This window comes from Neopelma chrysocephalum, unplaced genomic scaffold (assembly GCF_003984885.1).
Source record: "Neopelma chrysocephalum unplaced genomic scaffold, ASM398488v2 Primary Assembly neopelma1_22b, whole genome shotgun sequence".
NCBI lineage: Eukaryota > Metazoa > Chordata > Aves > Passeriformes > Pipridae > Neopelma > Neopelma chrysocephalum.
Genome location: NW_020897690.1, coordinates 17,191,557 through 17,213,264, shown reverse-complemented (window position 1 = coordinate 17,213,264; position 21,708 = coordinate 17,191,557). Strand labels below are relative to the sequence as shown.

Here is a 21,708-nt window from a genome sequence, read left to right as displayed (position 1 = left end):
TGTGATCAGTGAAAAATCAATTACCTCATCATGCAGTAATACATATGCCTGCAACTCCCAGAAGGAGATACTAAAGTTTTACATTTTCTCATGATGACCATGTCTTATGGATTCAGGCTTACCACATCCCATATGAGAATATGAAAGGAAGAGATGCCCAGCAAAGAAATTGCCACCATGTTATACACTGCAAAGATATTAAAATCTAATCTTCATCAAGTTCATCAAAAAACCCCACTTCCTACACAAAAGTCATAATGCTGTTTACAAATATGTGGAATTTTATTTGAAAATATGTGGCTCTGGTTTATGTTGGAGGTTGCTGAATCTCGTAGCCTGACAGAGGCAAAGCTGCTACAGCACCACATTCCCACATCCATCCAGTTGCAAAACGTATGGACACACCTACATACAACACATACATACATATACCCAAAGCCAATCACACAGATCAATTCAAACTGAAAAAAACACAAGACCAAAACAGCACTTAAGCAAACACAAGTTGCACCAACTTTCTGATCGTGCTCCCCTCGCTGGCTGACCAGTATGAAAGCAGCATAGTACAAAACACATATATAGATACATTATGTATCCCTCCAGTAACTGGCCACAGATATGTGATCTGTTCAATAGCCAGCCTCTGGATCACCCACCCACCTGCACAAACAGATCTGTCTCTGGTTCAGCTTGGACTCCCGGTTACCTCCAGCAGTCAAGCCACACAGCCTCTAGCCTCTCCAGTATCCGTCCCAGACTTACAGCCTCATCTCCCACTCATCAGCTAGTGTGGCCTGACCAGTGATCACACATGCTGAGACATACACCCACAAAATATGTATGCAGTACAGTCTTTCCAGCTGCCTCAGCTCTCGAGCCCCTCTGAGTCACAGCCCCCTGAGTACCAGCTGGCACTTAGACCCCTCCATTCTCTCCAGCTGCTCCACCACGGACACCTGGGACCCTGTGACACTTGATTTCCATTCCACGGTCCCCTCGCACACATAGACACGTACATGGACACAGAATAGGTGTGTCCCTTCATCTAGCTAGGAATGGAGGTCGAGAAGAAGACAGGACAGGCAGTGTAGGTCAGGGATAGGGCATGGCCAGATAACTGTACTGATCAGCAGCCCATTAACAAGTGATCAACCCCTTTTATTGCCTTATTCCTTTATTCTCCTTCACCTGTGCCTCCTCCAAACCACTATGATCCCTCCCTTCCCTCACCTTTGGTACCTCCCCTAAATATCCCATCCTAAGTCTTGTGCAATCCAAAAAAAGCCCTATCCCTGCACCCAGTAATGAGGCCCATGGCCTGCTGGGAGTGACCCTCTCCATCTGTAGGGTGAGCTAGGGAGTCATTCCCATTGACTCGCCTGGCTGCTGGTTGTCATTCCTAGACACTTACTGTGACAGTCCAGCAAGGAGCTTGGGCAGGGTGTTCGATTTGCTCTGAGTAATTTACTGGGGTTCCTCTGTTATTGTTTCCCTGCTCCTTCGTAGTTTTGCAGATTATCTTTTAATCAACCCTGACCTAACAGCTGATCCAATCTAAGTCAGTGGAGTTTGGAAAGCACAGACAATGGACACCAGCAGCAGGTTGAGACAAGGAAAATATCCAAATCTCTTGTGAAAGCAAGGGCATATTTTTTCCAGAGAGGACTAGCTGATTGCAGCTGCAATGATTAGCTCAATAATAGTATAAGAAGGACTGAAGTCATTGTTGGGGCTGCTCCAGCAGGCCTGAACATGGCTCTCCAGCACACCTGCTGCTGCCTAACTGTGGTCTCTGCCTATCAGAAGAGGGAAAGTAGCAGAGCTCTGCCACCCAAGACCCATCAGCATCAGTTTCTCATCCAAGATCTGCAACAAGTGATTCAAATGCAGAGCTGGGTTTAACACCAGCTGAGGAAAGGAGTGTTGCAAAGTGGGATCTTTATTTGTACTCTGCTCTAACCTAAAGGGAGGTTACTGACAAAGCCCAGGACTGATGACACAGGTAAGTCCAGAGAGGATAGAGAACATGTTCACAAAGGTTAGTGCTTGCTCCCCACTGTCCCAGGCAGGCCAGCTAAGTGCTTGTGTTCAACCCTTGGATTTAGGAATATTTTTAGCAAATGCAGCTGAATTTCAACAGAAGCTGAAATAACGTAGTTGAGAGAAAATAGCTAGATAATTACTTAAGGGACTACGTCTGTACCACGTGCACGAGATTCTGAAGTGACTCGGTCAATACCGACTAGAAAGGGAATCATCTCTGCATTCAGAGATCATCAGTGCAGCATCAATAAACTGAACTGAGGTGAGAAAGTTCCAAATACCCAAGTAAAACATTCACTGTCTAGGTGACAGTGATCTGACAGAAAAAAAAAGGTGTCATCGCTCATGACTGCAAACAAAACAAATAAGAACAGTAAATGAAGCAAACTCTAGAGCAAATAATAGAGAACATTATTAAAGGTGCCTTATTCCCCATGTTTCAACTTTTCAGTATTCTGCTTTCTATCTATTAGCATTTACGCTTTGGTCTCCATTTTTTGCATAGATAATTTAATCTGTTTCTTCTCTGTCTCCTTATCCTTTTTGCTACATGTTCTTTTTTATATATCGTGGCCATTTCTCCTCTTTTAAGACTTTCACATTGTTATCCTATGCTTATTTTAATAAGCAGAAGTGTGTATGGGGGTAGTGGTGCAAGACAAGCCCTAAGGATCTTAACCAGCCTAAGTGGATTTATGAAATTAATTAAACATGACAAATGAGTGGATCTAAATAGCATGTTAGGGCAAAAGAATCGGAGTTGGAATGCCACCACTTCACTGCCCTGTTAGACTCAGAGGACACTGTCACTACAGCAACAGCCTCTCTGGGTGTCACACAGGGAGCGCATCATCTCCTCTATCCGTTCCTGCCCGCTGGCCTGTGTGTGAGTTCGCTGGAGAAGGCAGATCACCTGGGAGCATTGCTCGTTGTCACTATGGCTTGTTCTTTCCACAGGCCAAATTTTAATGACTCTTTCCACAGGGCAAGCACTGTGCAAGCATCCAAAACATCTCTCACAGAGTCTGTAGGTGTATGTACATGAAGGTCAGCATCAGTCAGCATTCAGAGACCACCAGCAAAACCCCAGTAGACTTCCGTCAGAAGCTAAAACTCTGTGGGGAAATGCAAAGATTATGAATCCTGGAAAGAACGACTTTAGAAGAGGGTCTGTCACAGCGGCAGCTCTCCGGGATCGAGCGGAGTGGAAAAACACTGATGATTCGTGTTTTTATTGTACGGTTTTCCCTTGGACTATGTAACCATGCGGCCCCTCCACGCAGCGCAATGTTGTCTCCTCTCCCAGAACTGGCCCCCACCCCTGCACAACCACTATTGGTTGTCTCATCCGTTTCTCCCCATCCCTGGCTTGTTATTGGACCTTGGTCCTCCTGTATCCTCCATTGATTAGCAGAGCCCTCAAGCCACTCCCTTTCCCCCAGACCTTGGCCCAATCACATTCCTCCTTCTAAGCCCTCCGCCGGAGACCTTAAAAGCCCGCAGGAGTTTCAAATAAACCACTTTTCGCCCCGGAATCCAGAGAGGAGGCTCGATGCCTCTTTCCTCCTATCGAAGGGGGACCACACCACTGAGACCCTCTCCGAGAAACCGCAAGCAAGGAGTCATAACCATCAATTCTGTTAAAACTCTATCTCATCACCTACATACTAAAGGAAATAGGATTATTGCACACCTCATATTTGCATTCAGAGTGTGAAGCTCTCTCAGACAAGCTGCTGCAAACCTCCTTGAACAATCTCAGCAGTGTAACTAAAAGTATGTATGTGAGTAAATGCTCATCAGGACCCAGTCTCTTTTTGTCTGAAAAAAATTTGGGCAAGATCTCATCTCCATGAGTTTTTGGACAAAGTGCGGCAAATAACACTGGTAAATAGGATGGACAAATCCTGCTGTGGTTAGCCTGAATAAACGTTTCTGCGATAGAGACACTGCTAAACTAAGATCATGCAGAGTGAGACAAAGAAGATTATTCAAATGTGGCCCTTAGAAATCTTTTAAACAAACGAGCAAATCTCTTCAGAGCAAAACTCAGTTTTGGCTTCTAAAAGACAAAAGTGTGTCTATGCTGAGGAACTCAAAATCTCCTGCTTCAGAGATTTGCTATTCGTTTGCGTGGGAACTGACTGAAACAATTTCCCTTAGTTTCAAATTGATCCAATGAACTTTTAAGTTCCTCTTTTCATCCTCTTCCATAGTAGCACATAGTGGCAACAATTGTTGGAAGGACAGGCACTGGGATCTTGAATAGCTACTATTTTGCAAGCATGGAAGTCTTCCCACTTACAGGATCAAAGGAACTAATTATTCTTGCTTAGGAGACAGAAAATTTTCTCTGGGTCAGACTGATAAGTATTGATAAGGATACAGAGAGCAACAGCTCCTTTCTTTAGCATTGAGAACAAACGTGGTGGGATCCTTTAGGGTGATTTTGCTCAGGTGTTTGTTTCTTGTCCTGCTGAGGCCTCAGTCACTGACCACCTATCAGCCTTAGTTCTGGGTATCCATAACCTGTTGAATCTTCTGCAGAACTATACTGTTTCAACAGTGATAAGTCTTAATTATTTGTTAAAACAGTGTCGAGAGCTGTGGATTAACTGTGCTATTGTATATCTAAAGACACAGAAGCTGGCCTAATGTTCAGATTCAGACATCTCTGCACATCTTGTGTTTCCAGAGCAGCATAAGTGCTTTCACGCAGCCTGAACTCCCAATGCCTGTGAACCTGAGCTAGCTCAGTACAGAGTCAGCTTGATTACTTCCGACCTGTGTTCTTGTGGCTTCTGAGCTGACAGACTGCCACACATCTGTAAGAAAATACAAAGGGACAAAGAAATTAAAGAAAATAAAACTGCAAATAGATTAATGAATGTAACTTTACGTCTGATAAACCACAGCCTATGCTGTTGCAGACTGCTGCAATCAAAATTGAAACATATAGAATAAAACCAGTTAACAGTGGAGGAGGCAAACACCAATTGTCACTAATACTGTCCCACTTAGAAACAGGTAAGAGCTAGCAGAGTCCAGGTAGGTGACCTTTCCAGCAAATATGCAGCATACAGTCTTTAGTATACCCAGAACCAGTCTAAACTGACCACAGATAAACATGATTTATTACACATGACTACTGAGAGGCACAGGAGAGACATGATTCCTTCTCAGGCCCACACAGAACAAATAATGATGCCATTCACTGGGCATGCAGGAACCCATGTACCTTGAGAGGGGAAAGCATATGCAGAGCAATTACCAAAGGTGCAATCCCTGTAAAGAATTAAGAATTCCGAGATGCACAGAATCACCGAGGTTGAAGGAAACTTACAAGATCATCCAGTCCAACCCTCCACCTAAGACTATGGCTGTAACCCCCAATCCACTAAAACGTATCACCCAGCACCAGATTCAGATTTACTTCAGGGTTTGTAGATGATATCCTCCAGCTGTTTCCCTGCTGATAAACCAGAGTAGAAGGCAATTTTGAGCTCCATGATCATCACTTCTGTATAGCTGTTATCTTGCTCACTAGCACCATTTCAGTCAAGGTCAACCAACGTTTTCCCAGAGCCTCGACATGTTTTAGGGGGCAGAATATGTCAGGAATTACTTGGAGAAAGTTGACACCTGACAACCCTGTTTGGGAAAGGAAGAAGAGGTGGGAGATTAGGAAGGTAAACAAAAGCTGTGCTCCAGGATCAGAGAACAGCTCCCCTTTTACCAGCAGCAAAGCTGTAGCTGCTCAGAAAAAAAATAACACGTGGCAGAATTTTACTTGTTTGCATCTGGCCTACACATACTTATTTGGGAGCATTACCTGATTGAATCACACATAGCACCAACAAGATTGGCACTTAAGAAGTTGTAGTTAAGGCAGTTCTGTTTTACTGAAACACACTGAGGACCAATATATGCAGAGTGGGCTTAGGGAAACAAGGGCTATCCAAAGACTCGCATGACCAAGCACTGACAGGAATGCACAGTACAAATTTTGGAAGATAATTGGAACAGGAATGACTTCTGCTTCACCAGCAGCTTAGCACTGGGGGTGGCAGGATCTTAGAGGACAAATAGAAAGACCACATCCTAGTGCAAGTGTCTACAAACAGATGGGGTTTTGAACCACTGCAAGGGAGGCATCTCAGCTGGATTCTGACGTGCAAAAGGCTTCTCTATACAACAGGTGTTTGTGCTCCCAAGCCCTCTTACTTTATACTGCACTAAAAGTGGCTCAGTGGATGAGGAAATGTATTCACATATTGATAGTGAAAAACCTTTTTTTTCAACTGAATTCTTGAATGTAACACATAGGGTTGGATGATAACTCTACGAGCACATAAAATGACAAAGCATCATGTCTGGAGTGAGTATCACTCAGAATTTAATGCTTCAGCTTCAATAAGAGAAGTAAGTTACAATAAATTTGACAAATAATACCAAGCTGTAAAAGTACTATGCAACTGAAAAGGCTGGGTAATGTCTGTGAAAATGGAAAGGAATCAGCAAAACTAACTCAACTGAAGTGATTAAGATTCTTTACTCAAGACAAATTATCTAGACAGACAGTATTGCAAAATTCTGAATGTATGGATTTAATCTTTCACTGGTAAGTTATTATTTACATTGTCATCCTTAAAAGGATATGGAACACAATTCCCTTGAAAAGGTATGCTGTATGGGTGAGAGTTTGGTTGCTGCTCAAGCCTAGAAGTACTGGGATTTCCAAACAACTGTTTAATTTTTTTACATTTTTGGAGGTATAGGAGCCTCAAGATTGAGGATTCTGACATAGACATTTTATAATTTCATGAACACACTGAAGTACTGGGCACTTGTTCAACAAATTAATTTCTATTTTGGAAAATTAAAATTTCTAAAAGAAATTGTCATTTTTAGGATAATAAATGCAAGCAAAAGCAGTATAAAAGTGATAAACAAATATAGAGATGAAATTCGTTGCTGTTAAAAATATTAACTTAAATGGAATTGACACAAATGTCCATCTGACACTTTCAGTGAAGCTTAAGAATCAAAGCTAACTGGAGATATTTCCATGATGTTTTTCTTCCATGCTTTGATGATTTCCTACACATCGCACCAGAACTATTTTCTATGCATTTCTTAGATGCTGATTTTGGACTCTAGGTAAATGCTGCTTTTGAAAACCCACAACTGCCTGCACACATGATTGCATATCACAATGCAATTCTAAGACTTTGCTGAATCTTCCTTCATACTAAGTACTACAGGTCTTCCCTTTACAGGCTTAGGGACTTTACGGTAGATGTTCACATTCTCCATGTTAATGCTTCAATACTCTGAAACACAATTATGTATTCTCCTACTTATCTATACTCTTGTAGGCTCTTCATAAGCATATCAAAACTGTACAGATTGTCTTTAAAAAATCAGTGAAACCCAAAGTTCATCCGCTGATTGTAAAAATTAGTTAAAAATCCCACAGCAGATGGCTCTTTAATATCTGCCTAGATTTAAGCATAAAATCAAGAGTAAAGAAACGTGCAATAATAAAAACTATGACTAATGCATTGTGCTAAGCAGGACATAGCATTCCTCTCTCTAACTGGCTTGCAGCTGCTGTACAACATGGTGAGCTACACTGCTGTCAGGATGCGGACAGCAAACGGAAAAAGGCACCAGGTATGGGAGACTGGCAGTTGCTGCTGCAAGAAATACAGCCTCCCTCCTTCCACAGCAGTCACTGCCCTCCATACCTGCAGCAGGGACAACAGCAACTCATGTCATGTAACTGTGCAACAGAAAGCAAGAGTTGTTTAAGCTGCATTAGCTTCAGGAATAATTGTTCCCTATCTCCTTCAAAAAAAGGTATTCAAGGAAGAAGGATATTTTCAACCCACAGTAACAGCTTTTAGCCATTTAGACTACTAACATTCCTTTGTGCTTTAGACTTTCACTGGGCGGTCATACAGCCTTAGGGGTTATACAGCAATGAATGTACTTAAAGACACGGTCTTTTTTTCCAGACTTTTTTTAATAAACATGATTTTTTCTTACACTGTGTGATAACAGCATAAACCAACTTCTGTTTCTGAGCCCCAGAGCTGTACCTTTTCTTCTTTTATTAGCCGGTGAATGCTGATGCTTTTTATTTTTATTTTGCTGCTATGCCACTCTATTACATAAAACATTTTATGCAAATACCATTACCTGTTAAAGATATTCAGTTAACAGATGAGTTTAAATCAGTGGTCTAAACATAAGGTATATGCCTATATGTTGCATGTGGATTAGAACATCTAAATGTATACTACAGATGACATATCAAAGTTGTCCATCTTTGAAAATTCTCCTTCACTTCTGATTATGCGCTTTTGGTATAATTTGTTTCAAGATTTGTAGTGACTAAGAAATTGGTAATTATTTTTTTTAATAAAACCACATTCCATTTTTCAATCCACTGTTGTTTGGTTCATTTGGTGTTTTTTTCCTGAATAGGCCATAGACATTTATTTTTTATTTTGTAACAGGAGACCTCAGGCTAGTTGATGGCAAATGCACAAGATCTTGTAGATGTAGCCTTGGAATTGCCCAATTCAAACACTCCTGAAAATAAATTTTTCACTTAGCATTTGGGTTTTGCCCACCAGGACAGAACATTATCTTAAGAATTACCCAGACTGCCAGATCACACAAACAAAGGCCTTCATACAAGTTGTTACAAATTGTTTCTTTTTGATATGTGCATGCTTGAACAGAGTCCAAAACCAATATAAAATTGTATGTATGTACACATGCATTCCGCCTAGTTGCAATTTTGTGCCTCTAAAAGGGACTCCTTTTACAGTGCTGCAAGAAGGTGCCAAAAAAAATCCCCCCAAAAAGTTTGTAGTGATTTAGCTAAAGTTTGGAAAATACTTAGCCACAGCTCCCAGAAACAGATTATAAGAGCAATGAAACTGTTTGTTGAGAAAGTTAAAAGACTAAAATAAAAATATAACACTCCTCACATAAAACATAGGGGAAAAGAAAAACAGAAGCTTATACGATGTTTAATTATTTTGGTTAGCTCTTTTTTTAACAAATTGAGAACGAAATTACCTCTAATGATAATATCAAGCCATTATGAGATCAGAATGGCTGAGAAGTTGATAGTAGAGCAGGAAAAACACAAGTATTTGATTAGAATCTGTTCTGGTTTAGAGAAAAACAGGTTATGTGTTTATAGCAAGAGATGGCAGTTAAATACTTTCCATTCCAGGAATAACCAAAAGAGATGTTAAAGTCATGAAAGTCTTCTGAGCCAAATGCCTTAACACCATAATTTGACTTATGTTCGCGTACAGCAGTCCTGAAGCACACAGAACAACATCCCCTGCTTGGCAGTAGGATCCTCACCTGGAAAGAGGGGGCAGAGTCCCAGATTCAAGACTGTGTGCCTTGTAAAGGTTAGGATTAAAATTTCAACAGAAAAAAAAACCCAAACCCACATACACTGTTATTTTTTCATAAACCAAAGCTGGAACACAGGACTCTTTTTCCCTTCCTGTCACAGATCCCACAGCTGTGCATTAAATTCCCCACAGAACTGCATAGGGAGACTAACTGGGTATTTTACTGTAGAGTCTGTGTCTCTGTGCTGAGCACACAGCACACTAACCCCTTTGTAGATCTGGCCCCTATTAGCATTTGGCACCGCTGCAGCTGCTCCTGGCGTGCTCCTCTAAGGTTAATGCCTACGTTGCAAGAAAGATGATGATGAAGCACAAGTGAGGACTCAAAAAACAACTATGAAAGTGATGAAAGGCTTAGCTAGTGCAAAAGCAGGCAACTCATCTACTTTACTGACAAAAAGGTTATGAGGCAAACTCACGACAGTATAGAAGTACTCTCATGGGAGAAACAGAAATTGGATACTATTGGGTCTGTCAGCCTACTGGCCAAAAAAATGAGATCCAGAAGCTGGATGCCAAGACTAGACAAATTCCTACTAGGAAAGATGAACAAAATTTCAACATTGACAGTCAACAACCATGGAAAAAACATGAAGGTTTCTGGATGTGCATCTCCATCATTGCCAATTTTTAAACCAAGGTGGATTCCCTCTTCCCAAAAGACATGCACAGGTCAAACAGAGACTAGTTCATGTAACCAGCCCTTACTTGTGGTCTCGCTTTTCAAAAGCAAAGAACACAAAACAAACATTTTTTGCTTACACTCCAAAGTATAAACAATAGTAATCTAAAAGTGTACAGAGGGCAAATGAAATGAAATGAGATAGTGTCATTTAATCCCTTCCACACAGTCAAAAGAATGTAGTGCACTCAGTACTTCCAGTAACTGCCAAGCTATTGGAAACATTTAACACATTTTACAAAGACAGAATAGAAAATTGAGAACAACTTGGAAATTAAATACTCTTAACAAATTGCTGAAAGACTTCCACTCTTTCTGAATGAAACCAGAAGTTACAGAAGAGATGAAAGACACTAATTGTACACCACAGACCATAATTTATTTCTTTTGATTCTGTAGACATGAGATGTCTAAAGATACAACATCTTCTGAAAGTGCTGGTTTAGGTACATCAAATGTGAACAGTCTAGAAAGATAGGCAAGAAAAGTAAATAATTTTTGCAAACAGCAACTTTAACCCAAAATAGTTTTAGAGGGAATGACAAACATTAATGCTTTAGCAGTATATCCATGCCCAGAATAAAAGCCACGGGTTGACATAAAACAAAGAATAACATTCTCCCTGATTTATTCCACTACAAATATCAATAACTGTATTACTGAATTATTGAAATACTACATTAACTGCAGATGACCACAGTTCTTGCTTAATATACAGCACAACTCTGCAACCTCCACAAAAAAACCCCACAACTAATCCAAATCAGCAAGATAAAAGCAAACCTACTTTCTTTCATAATTTAAAATTTCTACAAAGAATTACATCTTAGATCATGTTTTGTTTACCAGATTGCAATTTCAATATTCCATAGAACACAGATCTGCAGCCATGTCTGGAAATAAAATGCATTTTCCTGAACAACAATTTACAAGGCAGGACTTTTGTAAAATCACTGCAATTTCAAAGTTATCCTCTGAGGCACAATGTTTTCCAAAGTAAGTCTCAAGTAACTTAAAAGATAAGTAGAAACTATTATTTGCTTCATTCTTAACGCTATTCACAATAAACAGTATGATGCCTGTCTTTCTTGTTCTAATAATATGTTTATAAAAATGTGTTTACTTTAAGGTTTCACTAGCATTTTGATGCAAAAGTTAAAATAATTGTTTCCCTAAGATTGCGTAACTATATCAAAGAGCCAAACCCAAGTATTTGTTTTTCAAAATGAAATCTAAATTTTTCCTAAAAATACAGATTTCTATCAATGACATCTGGGATTGTCACAATACTACAACTAAAACAGTAATATTTCACCATTTAAAAGATTTTCTGCAAAAGAGTGAGGAAAAACAACTCCTAATATTTGGACTTTTATGTATTATTAATCTGCACTTTGTCATGTAGCAGATTATCAGATTTGAGTTACAATCCAAAACCCAACTGCAAACACGTATGGATTCCCTAAATGTCATGGAGTTCGGAGTCAGCCAGTCTCCTTCAATCACTAGGCACAAACAGGATGAGGCTGTAAAATTCCTATTAATAGCTGAGAACTACAGAAGGAGGAGAAGACCTACAGCAGACTTGGAGAGGGCAATGTCTTCACAGCAGATCTTTAACCCAGCAGACCTCAGGGTATTCAAAGGAACAATGTTCTTTTTTTGAATCAAAAATAACACTTTGATGCCTGGATAAAATCCTTGGTCTTGCAAGCTATGTTTTAATGAGATGAAGAGAGGAACAAAGTGGTTTACAAAACAGAGGGGTAATGCATCTACCACAATACAGCTACATCACATAGTTTTTCAAGCGAGTTTTTACATTGGTGAGAGCTACGAGGCTGTAGGTTCTACCATTTAAGTGTGCAATCCAGCAAGAAATAACATTACTGACACCCCCATTTTAGCAAGTGAATTACCTCTAAATTAGCAATTCAGAAATGAAGACAGAAATAAGTTTATACTCCCAAGCACCCACTAAGGCACTCCAGGCTCATTTACAAGGCTATTCAGCACACAATTAATCATTAATTCCACAAAGCACCTACCTGCCAAACCAAGTGTTCCTTTACAACAGCTGTACCTGATAGACAGACGCTCAGCACAATCGTATGAGATGCAGAGGTCAAGACGCTGGCAACTATAGCGTCTCTCATGTTGAAGGGCAGCATGGTATACACCACAAAAATAATGAACAAGAAAAATGATACCTGTGCAAGACAGCAAGACAAAAAAAGAAGCATGTCAAATTTACTTTGTAATAACATTAAAAAAATAGCATTTAATTTTGAAGTCTCTTCAGCATAAAGTTACACAACAGTTTTTTACAGTAAAGTTATTCCTAACCACTGCAGAAAATCAATTTAGGAAGAATTAATTTTTAAAAGTGTTGGAAAATTTACAATAAACTAGATTTAAGTGCAGTTGCAAGACACTATGTCATGGTTTCAGACCTACACAATACTCCAAACTTTTCAAATTTATCTTTTCAAATTTTATTTTTATTAACATCCTGTTTACCATTAAAAAGTAGTTTTCCCAGGACTGGTGGATTCTGATTGTGAACTACATTACGAAATAACCTGCCAAACCCCTCCATAGAGCCTTGATTTCAATACAGAGAGATTTTGTACATTCTGATGCAATAAAAATTCACAATATGTGACATAATTCAAAAAGAAAAAAAAAAAGCCCAGGTTCAGCAAAGCATTTTGGCTTAATAAGATTGTATTTCATGTGTATCTACATGGCCTATGTCAAATTCCATCAAAATACTACATTTTAAGGTAATACATTTATTTAGTCATGAAAAACATTTTCAGAAAATCACAGCCCACATGCAAAATTTCTGGTTAGCTTCTTTTAAAGAATACTAGTGTCCAAACTAACATTATGGAACAAACTCTCCAAATGCACAGCCCAACCTGTAACAGCAAAAGGGATTCCTTCGCTATACATAGAAAATACATATTTGATGGTATGCATATGTTCCAAACTCCACCACACACTTGAGAAAATGTAACTAGCTTTGGGACACAGGTTTTGTACACATGAGTAGGCAATTCTGAAAATGTGCCAGCTTGTGTATAATTATATTTCTAAGTAAGGTTTTCCATCAGTTTTAGTTGAGTTGCAAGCCTGTTCACCATCTAGCAGTTGTATACACATGGTATGTAACTCAGAAAGCTCCCAGGCAGGCATGAGCAATAATAATTTGCCGCTTGCTTCCCTTAGTGTCAGTTTGTTTTCTTCACATCTGCATGTGCTGATTATGTAATCAAACCTGAACCCTAAGGTATGTGTACCTACAGGACAATGGAGGCATTCTTTTCCATCATGGAGACAGAGCTGGATGAAGAAGGAAGTCCACTTCTGTTCTCTACTCAGCTTTCTCCCATTCCTCCTTTAAGATTAATCCAACTCCTTCCAGATCTCTCAGGCTCTTTTCAATGCTGCCTAACTATCCCACGTGCTTGAGTTAAAAAGTTCAACGCCATGAAATGAAACAGAACTACGAGGGAAATGAGGGATAATAAGAAAATACAGTAATAAAAAAGGCAAAGCAAAAGCTTTGTTTCTCTCCTGTTTCAATCTGTCAGCTGATAGCAAAAGGAAACAAAAGTGTTTGATACCTGTTTGGTTTCAGTTCTTCCTAAAAGTTTTAAGTGATGAGATGTTAGTAAAACCAACAGCAAAGGGTATAAAAATTTGGTCTAGGTAAGAGAAGGGTTAAGCAAGTATGATGTTTTAAAATTGTCCTGGTTTGAGAAAAATCAACTGTGATACTGAGAGAACTAACCGGTAGTCTTAAAACTTGGGAAAGATATAGAAAGCTCTGGCAGGCTAGAAGAGGAAACAAAACACATGCCTTTGAAAGGCTGGGAAAAGGGCTAAAACTTGTCAACTATAACTCCTATAGCAGTACCAGACAAAATAATAAAAGAATTAATAATCAAGATTACTGAAAGTTAAGAAAAACACAGGTAACAGCCAATGTGATTTTGCTGAGAACAAATCATGTTAAAGCAATCACAATAACAGGCATCAGTACAGGGGAAAACCCAAATAATGAATTAGGCAGCAACAAGGGATGTGAAAGGTCTTCTAATATAGGCATAAGAAGAATGGATACCAGAGCCAAAATATCTTACCAGCAGGTACGACCAGCTGCCTAAGACATGTTTCCAGTTAAAGGCCAGGCTGGATGGGGCCCTGAGCAACCTGGTCCAGTGGAAGGTGTCCCTGCCCATTGAGGGGGGGTTGGAAGCGGACTTTAAGCTCTCTTCCAACGTAAATCATTCTATGATTCTACGATTAAAAAATGGTTTGAAGAAGAATCATCCTGGACCCTAGTCCTGGAAGAAGGATTTCAAATGCTCACATTCATTTTCATGAAAACAAACTTTTATTATTTCAAGTTTAGCTTTCTCATTGACTACAGGGAAAATGGCATTCAAGTATTTGTGAAAATTTTATTATTAAAACATAATAAAATTTCCTTTTCAAATGGTCTTGTCTCCAAAAAATAAAACTGGCATATTTTTTGATATCTGATTTTATAGCCAGACTAAATGATCCACTCCATTTGTGAGGTACTTATTAAAACTCATTAGTGGATATAAGATAGAATATGACACTGTTGTTTTTTTTTCAATTTTGATAAAAAACAGGCTACTAAGCACGGAAAAAAAAATTGGCATTTTGTAATGCTTCTAGTGATATCAGCTGCATCAGCTTCAATCTTGTTGTATATCTGTAACCAACTATCCATTCTTTAAGTTACCCCACTATTTTCCTTGGTCAAAATAAATGGATAATTTCAACATCCCACAACTACAAACAGAGAGTGCTTTTACAAGGTTCAATTCCCTTGACACTACACTTCAAGTTCTCCATTTCTAAACATCGAACAGGCTGGGTTGCACTGGAACTGTGTTAATGAACACTTGACAAAAAATTGTCTTGAAATTTGGGTATCAGAATGCTGTTACAAAGCAGGAGAGCTATAGTCCTGCTAAGACAGAAACTCTCATCCAAAACACAAAGCAAACAGTTCCTGCCAACAGCTCTTTGATTCTTGGCTATGCTGCTTTTCTCCTATTTCCAGTAGTGGTCTAATGACCCAAGAAGTTGAATCCATTTATCACAGAAGTTGCTTTTTTATTTCACCATGGCTCAAGAATATTTCCCCCTCGTAGCCTGAAATAAGATGCTTCTACACTTTATCTTGACAGTAGATATGCATGGTATGTAAGATGTGGGACCTTTCAACATGCTTCAAAATGTCAGTGTATTTCACTCTGAGATTGTAGAAGTCAATACTCAAAGGCTTATGAGCAGGTGGAAAGAAGAGACAAGCTTTCTGGACTGAGTCACAGTCTGTAGAATGGTCAGTGGCCCTGACCATTGATCTATTTCATGAAAGGCCCTTTTTGTTATCCTTTTGTATGAATTGGCAGAATACTGGTGATAGTAACATGAAAAAGCAGTGATGACAAGCTTTGAAGGACCCCAGTATCTCATTGTAAGACTTACTAATGCTAATGCTCATCACCGGATGCCTGCATTTGGTGTGTGTACCCATCAGTAAACACAGCATTAATTTACAGTGCACAATTTTTGACACTTTTATTAAAAGGAGTCTGTTCCACCAAAGTGTGCCATGATCACAAAGCCTGTTGCTGTTTTGAAACTGTGTTGGAAGCAATCTCTAATGTGAGTCATCACTATGACTGCCTAGTTGAAACACACTTTTTGCCCTAATCTGAATTTACATTGCTTTAGGAATTTGATTCTCAGAGACTTTATCTATGAGTTTATGTTATCCATACCTTGGAGATGGGGAGTGCATGGGCATTCATGGTATGCATCATAGCACATAGCATTCATTTTTAGTTAACACTGGTGTAACATCTTACAGAGAAGTATGTGGCTTTCCTGCTTTGATTGAGGGGTATCCAGGACTCTAGTCCATCACTCTTGACTGTCAGAGCTTAGCAAACCCTGAGTATGTTTGCTGCTCTCCATATTTCTTTCCCATACTTCACTAGGGCCACATTTTCATCTACTATGTAAGCAGTTCTTTTCCACAGCAATTTAAAGGATGATGCACTGCCACAGTGGCCATAGTGTAGCCGTGTAAGATGGGTATGTAACAGACTATTTTTCTCCAGATTTTATGCAGTTGCTTTCAGAAGGGCATCAAAAGTCCTCATACAGATTGATGTAATCATGCCACTAGAGCTGGGCACCAAATGGTATAATGACACCATGGTGTGGGATATCAACGATGATCATGAACCCTCAAAAAACCTCATTATTGTCACAGAATACAACACAAAACTATAAGTAAGCATCTTCACACATCATGCAAAGTGGAAAGACACCAGTTGCACAAGATAGAGAAGAAGATCATTCTTTAAATCAAACCCATTCTGAGTATTTGTCATGTTGGCAGTTTTGTCCCAGCATCTCCAGATGTATATTTGCTACTGCAGCCTCTGACCTACAGTGTTGACTGTGACCTAGGAGAACTGGTATGAAGTTGATAGTACTTGGCGGTTCACAGACATTGCTGTTGGAAACATCACTAGTTTGGACTGTGACGGCACAAACTGCAGTGGACCCAAGTCACGAATCTATGCTGGTTTTGGAGTCCATGGATGCAACCTGTTCTCAGAAACCATGTCCCCCTGTTGTCACCAGTTTCTCCTCTGAGTGGTGTTGCCTTAACTCTGAAGGGTATCTAAAGTAGAAATTTTAATATATTTTACACATTAGAATTGTCTTTCCTAGCACACAGGGTATCACAGGGGATGTTGCTTTTGACATTGAGAACAACTGTACAAAAAGATACTAATCATTCCTTTTGTACAAATTATATTCCAACAACAACTCACAATTTCCCATCTAGACAGCCTTTTTTAAAACTGTGTTAAGATGGTTAATTGAAACTGGCTTGGCATGTGTAAAATTCACTCAATTTAATGTTACTCTGACCAGAATTTCCCCTTGAGGAGTACAACACTTTGGCACTGAAGCTGGCATGCAAATCTGAATGTGCCATTTCAGTATGAGTTAGGGGAAAGCACTGCTTTGATCACAGCCAGCAGTAATGGAGCTACAGCTGATAAAATAACTGTAGCTCTTTGGGACAACTTCAACAGGGCTACCTTTTCACTGTGTAACCAGAAAAGATCCTGTTCCCATAATTAAAATGTTAGACTACAAAAATTCATACTAAGTCAGCCAGCCCACTACAGAATCACTTTCAGAGGTTCTTCAAGATCAGTTTCCCCCTTACAGTGTAAAGGGAGTAAAAATTCATCAGGTAATTAAAGAATTTTCCCTTGGAAAGGCACTTAGATTACAGCCACTGATTTCAAATGTCGTCTGTATACCTAATTTCATAGAAGACACTCTAGCTTTTCTAAGTAAATAGTTAGGTTTCGTAACAAAATTGGCAGGACCTACTAATCTTATAAAATAGTTACAAATACCATGTTTGTAGTTTAGTACAATAACTGTATGTTAAAGCTTTGTGTTGGTAAAGGTTGCAAATATGTAAAGGTCTTTGCCATTCTACTTCTGAATTCCATCCCTCAAAACTTCTGATTTAAACTCCTAAAAGTCAGGCAATGTTCAGAGAACAAAACAAGTTACCCACATAAAACAAAAAAATTCACTGAGTACTAAAATCAGCTTCTTTTCTGAGTCATCTATAAAAAGACTTAAATTATGAAAGCATTGGATAAGATGAAGATGGAAATATTGTTCACCAAACCCTGAAACACCAAAAAACCAAACACTCAATGAAACTAGTAGAAGATTGGTTGAAAAAAGGTGAAAAGGAAGCACACCTTTACCTAGAGGATATCTGCTACAGGAGATCATAATATACCATCAGGATCAAAAAGAGATTAAACAAATTCATGGACACCTTGTCCATAAACCAATAATAAAAAGACAAGGCAGGGAAATGTACCCTCCGATTTTGCTAACACACCTGTGGAGGGAGGTTGGGCAAGGTATGAAGGAAACTGCCTTTTAATAGCATCTCCTCTTGCACTTCTTGGAGACAGCATACTGTGTTAGATGGATTATGGTCTTACCCTGCAGGAAGTTCCTAGTGTTCTTGAGTTAAGAGTCTAAACTGCTTCAAAGAAAAAGATAAAGCAGTTCTGATACAGTATCCTCCCTGACTTTAAAATAAAGCAAGGGAATTCAGAAAAAGAACTGAAAGTCCAAGGATACTATGAATAGAAAGCATTGTAGAACCATTTACTAGTTGGAAGGGAACTGTGAGAAGAAAGTTGAACTTTGAGCAACAACAGGATAAAATATAGAAGATAAATTTTAATTCGTATAAACCCAATGTTTCTCAAGTCCCTGGTAAGCCATAAACCTCAAGAATAAAATCAACAAGGAAGATTTTGTTTGGAATTTACTCTATAAATTTCCACAATAAATTATTACTTCAAATATTTTTACTAAACATAAGGTTTATTTTCCAATAATTGTCATAGAGATAGTAAACAACCCTGTAAATCATGCCTTCTTCTTGATCATACAGAACTCTCAAACTAATAATCCCTTTCTCTCGTGCACAGGTCTAGGTTTAAATGTCATCAGGAAACTAATAGTCACCTCAATCTCTACCAAAAAACTAACCACAACCATTAGCAAAATGGGACAATAAAAGCAAGTTGATTGCACTAAAATGGATATTTTTAAATAACTGTGCAATAAGAGACCTTCAAATGTGCTCCTAAAGTAACATATTAATGTGACAATAAGATAAAAGACTTCAGAAAAGGAAGGAAAAATCGTATTTGAAATAAGATATAATCTGATTACATGCTGCCTACTGTGGGATTGCTTTCTATGTCACGGAATCTTTTCTTTCACTGGATTGGATCAGTAAGAGGGACACGGGATCTGGAAGGAGTGACCCAAGGGACATCAGTAGAGATGTCCCTCAACAATCCATAATAATTTTTGGCCCTTCCTGCTACAGTAAGAGGAAACTGAGCAATCATCATCTCTAGCAGATTTGAGATTATTCCCAAACTCAGTAAGAAAGAATTTAGTTCACAAAATTTATGCCTGTTTTTACTATCTTTCTCAATTAATTCTCTTCTTTCTGCTGTATCTTATCACCCTTGTTTCGACCACATTATAGTCAAAGTAGTCAAGAAGACAGATTTGCTCTGTTACAATGCTGTAAGTCCCTGCAAGCAGAAAGACAACTTCATGAAGCACTATATAGCCCAACAATGGCATCTCTTTGCAATGATCTGAGACTCTAACTGGATCAGATGACAATAAACCATGTCTTCGGTATTTTCAGTAATGAGACAAGTGAAAAGCATCAGAGATAGTGAATACATTGTTTATCCTTGTTATTTTTCCCTCCTGTGTTTTCCCCATAAATATTAGGATCAGAAACCTACAATTGCAGCCTGATTATCATAGCTAGCATTTTCTCTAAAAGGGACAGTTGAGACCCTCTTTAACATTACCTTAATAATTTTGGGGCTTTTTTTAATCTAAGGACAGTGAGAAAGGCATGATAGCACATTATTAAAACCAAAGTCTTGTCTTTTCATGCCACCATAGAAGTAAAGCCAAACTCTGGCTAAGACCACGCTGCATCCTATTCAGAAAAATACCAAACAATTCTAAACTGTAATTAAATTAACACATTTTAAAAGTGGAAAATCAAAAGAGATCCAAATGACTATACAGTATATGTAGACAGACTGAAGACCAAAGCAATAAACTGTAATTTCACTTGGACTGCTAAGGAGGTTATTTTACAATACTCAAGCACCATACACAAATTTAAAAGGAGTTTAAGAAGAACATACACTGAAAACATATTCTAAGTTTCTATGAAGAAACACAAAACTGTGAAAACCAGAAGATAAATAAAAACCTAATCTGGTTAGATAGGATGTGAAAATCCATGTTAAAATATGCATGCTCGCATATACACAGAAAATACTAGCAATGACAGCAATTAATATAAATCAGAAATCAAATAAGCTAGTAAGGACAGAAGACAAATACACCACATTTCAGGGAGAATACATTACATTTCAGGAGATCAAAGGAGCTTTTTATACATGTTTGGCATGAAATAAGTCTAACACCGAATTTCATCAACTATTATAAGAGAATGTAAAACTTTTAATTCCAAAAAAGAAAAGCAGAACCATCAAATAAAAATGTCTGTTCTCTATTAAGGGAAAAGCTAAATGATATAGGTACACTATGCTAAAGAATAATTGCGGCACAGTTTCATGGTCCAAAATATTAGCTCACAAGTATATAAAGTCACAGATAGTAATGTTGAGACATTTTTAAACAGCAGGTCCAATAAACCATGCTCAAGCATCTTACAGGAGTTCTGGATTATGTATGTTGATTTTCTGTACTTCCTACACATCAGGTCAGTTCCAGAGAACTGCAGTAAAATTGGATTGACAAAAGGTAAAAATAGGAAGTAAAAACAGCAAATAAATGGTCAACTTTTACACTGGAAGGACTGTGTTATTGGATTCAGAGAATTTATGTTATGTCTTCCTAAGTGTTTTGTAAAAAGGAGAGGAACAGTGATGTTGCAATGATTGATGTGATTTTAATATTGTTCAAGGTATTCAAAAGCAACAAAACATGGGAAAAGTTGCAGAAGTGACTCACACTGGTGTGACTGGGCCTTAAAATAGCAGATGAAATCCAACATGATAAATGCAAAATAGCAGGCATGGAGAAAACAACTTTAACTTCCAAAAGCAGTCTTCACATTAGTTACTATATCCTCTGAAAAAGATACAAAACTCACTGTGACCAGCTCTTTGAAAAAATGAATGATAGCAGTGGTTTAAAAGGCAAATAAAACGACGGCAATAATTGGGAAAATAATAGAGAATCAAGTGTCATGATGACATTGTATGAATCCATGGTGGGCATATTTCTTGAATAGTTCATGCAATTCTTTTCTCCCTATCTTAAAAAAAATCCAAAGGATAAAAACTCATGCTGGTAACACACACACCCCTCAGCATTCTCTTTCCTAGGCTGAAAAGCCCCAGCTCTCTCACCCTGTCTTCAAATGAAAGATGTTCCAGTCCCTGAGTCATCTTTGTGGCTCTTCACCAGACTCAATTCATTAAATGTGTATTTCTCTTGTACTGGGGAGCCTAGGACTGGACCCAGTACTCCAGATTTAGTGTCACCAGGGCTGAGTAGAGGGGTAGTCCCTCAACCATTAGGAAGACTACAGGTCTTCCTAATGTAGCCCAGGGCATGATCACAGACCAGGTCCAGTACCACCCAAAACTCTGAGGAAGTCTAAGCCCTGAGAGACCTATGCCTCTGACATACTGACCTACAGGAACATTGCAGCCATCAGAGGAGCCTCAACAATACATTGAGAAGCCCTGGAAATCTTCTGTGTTCATGGTTGTCAGAGAAGCCATCAAGAGCAGTGCTTGAAAGTGAAGAAGGAAGTAAAGCAGGAGTATACAGATG

At 38.8% G+C, this 21,708-nt stretch overlaps 1 protein-coding gene across 1 annotated transcript in view; it reads right to left on the bottom strand.

Moving 5' to 3' along the window:
- The window catches only part of ADCY2 (adenylate cyclase 2), a 212,817-nt gene that overhangs the window by 135,012 nt on the left and 56,097 nt on the right, over nt 1-21,708 (bottom strand). Inside the window, exon 3 of the mRNA XM_027681002.1 lies at nt 12,222-12,383. Within this exon, the coding sequence (XP_027536803.1) occupies nt 12,222-12,383 (162 nt within the window). The remainder of the gene's footprint in view (nt 1-12,221; nt 12,384-21,708) is intronic.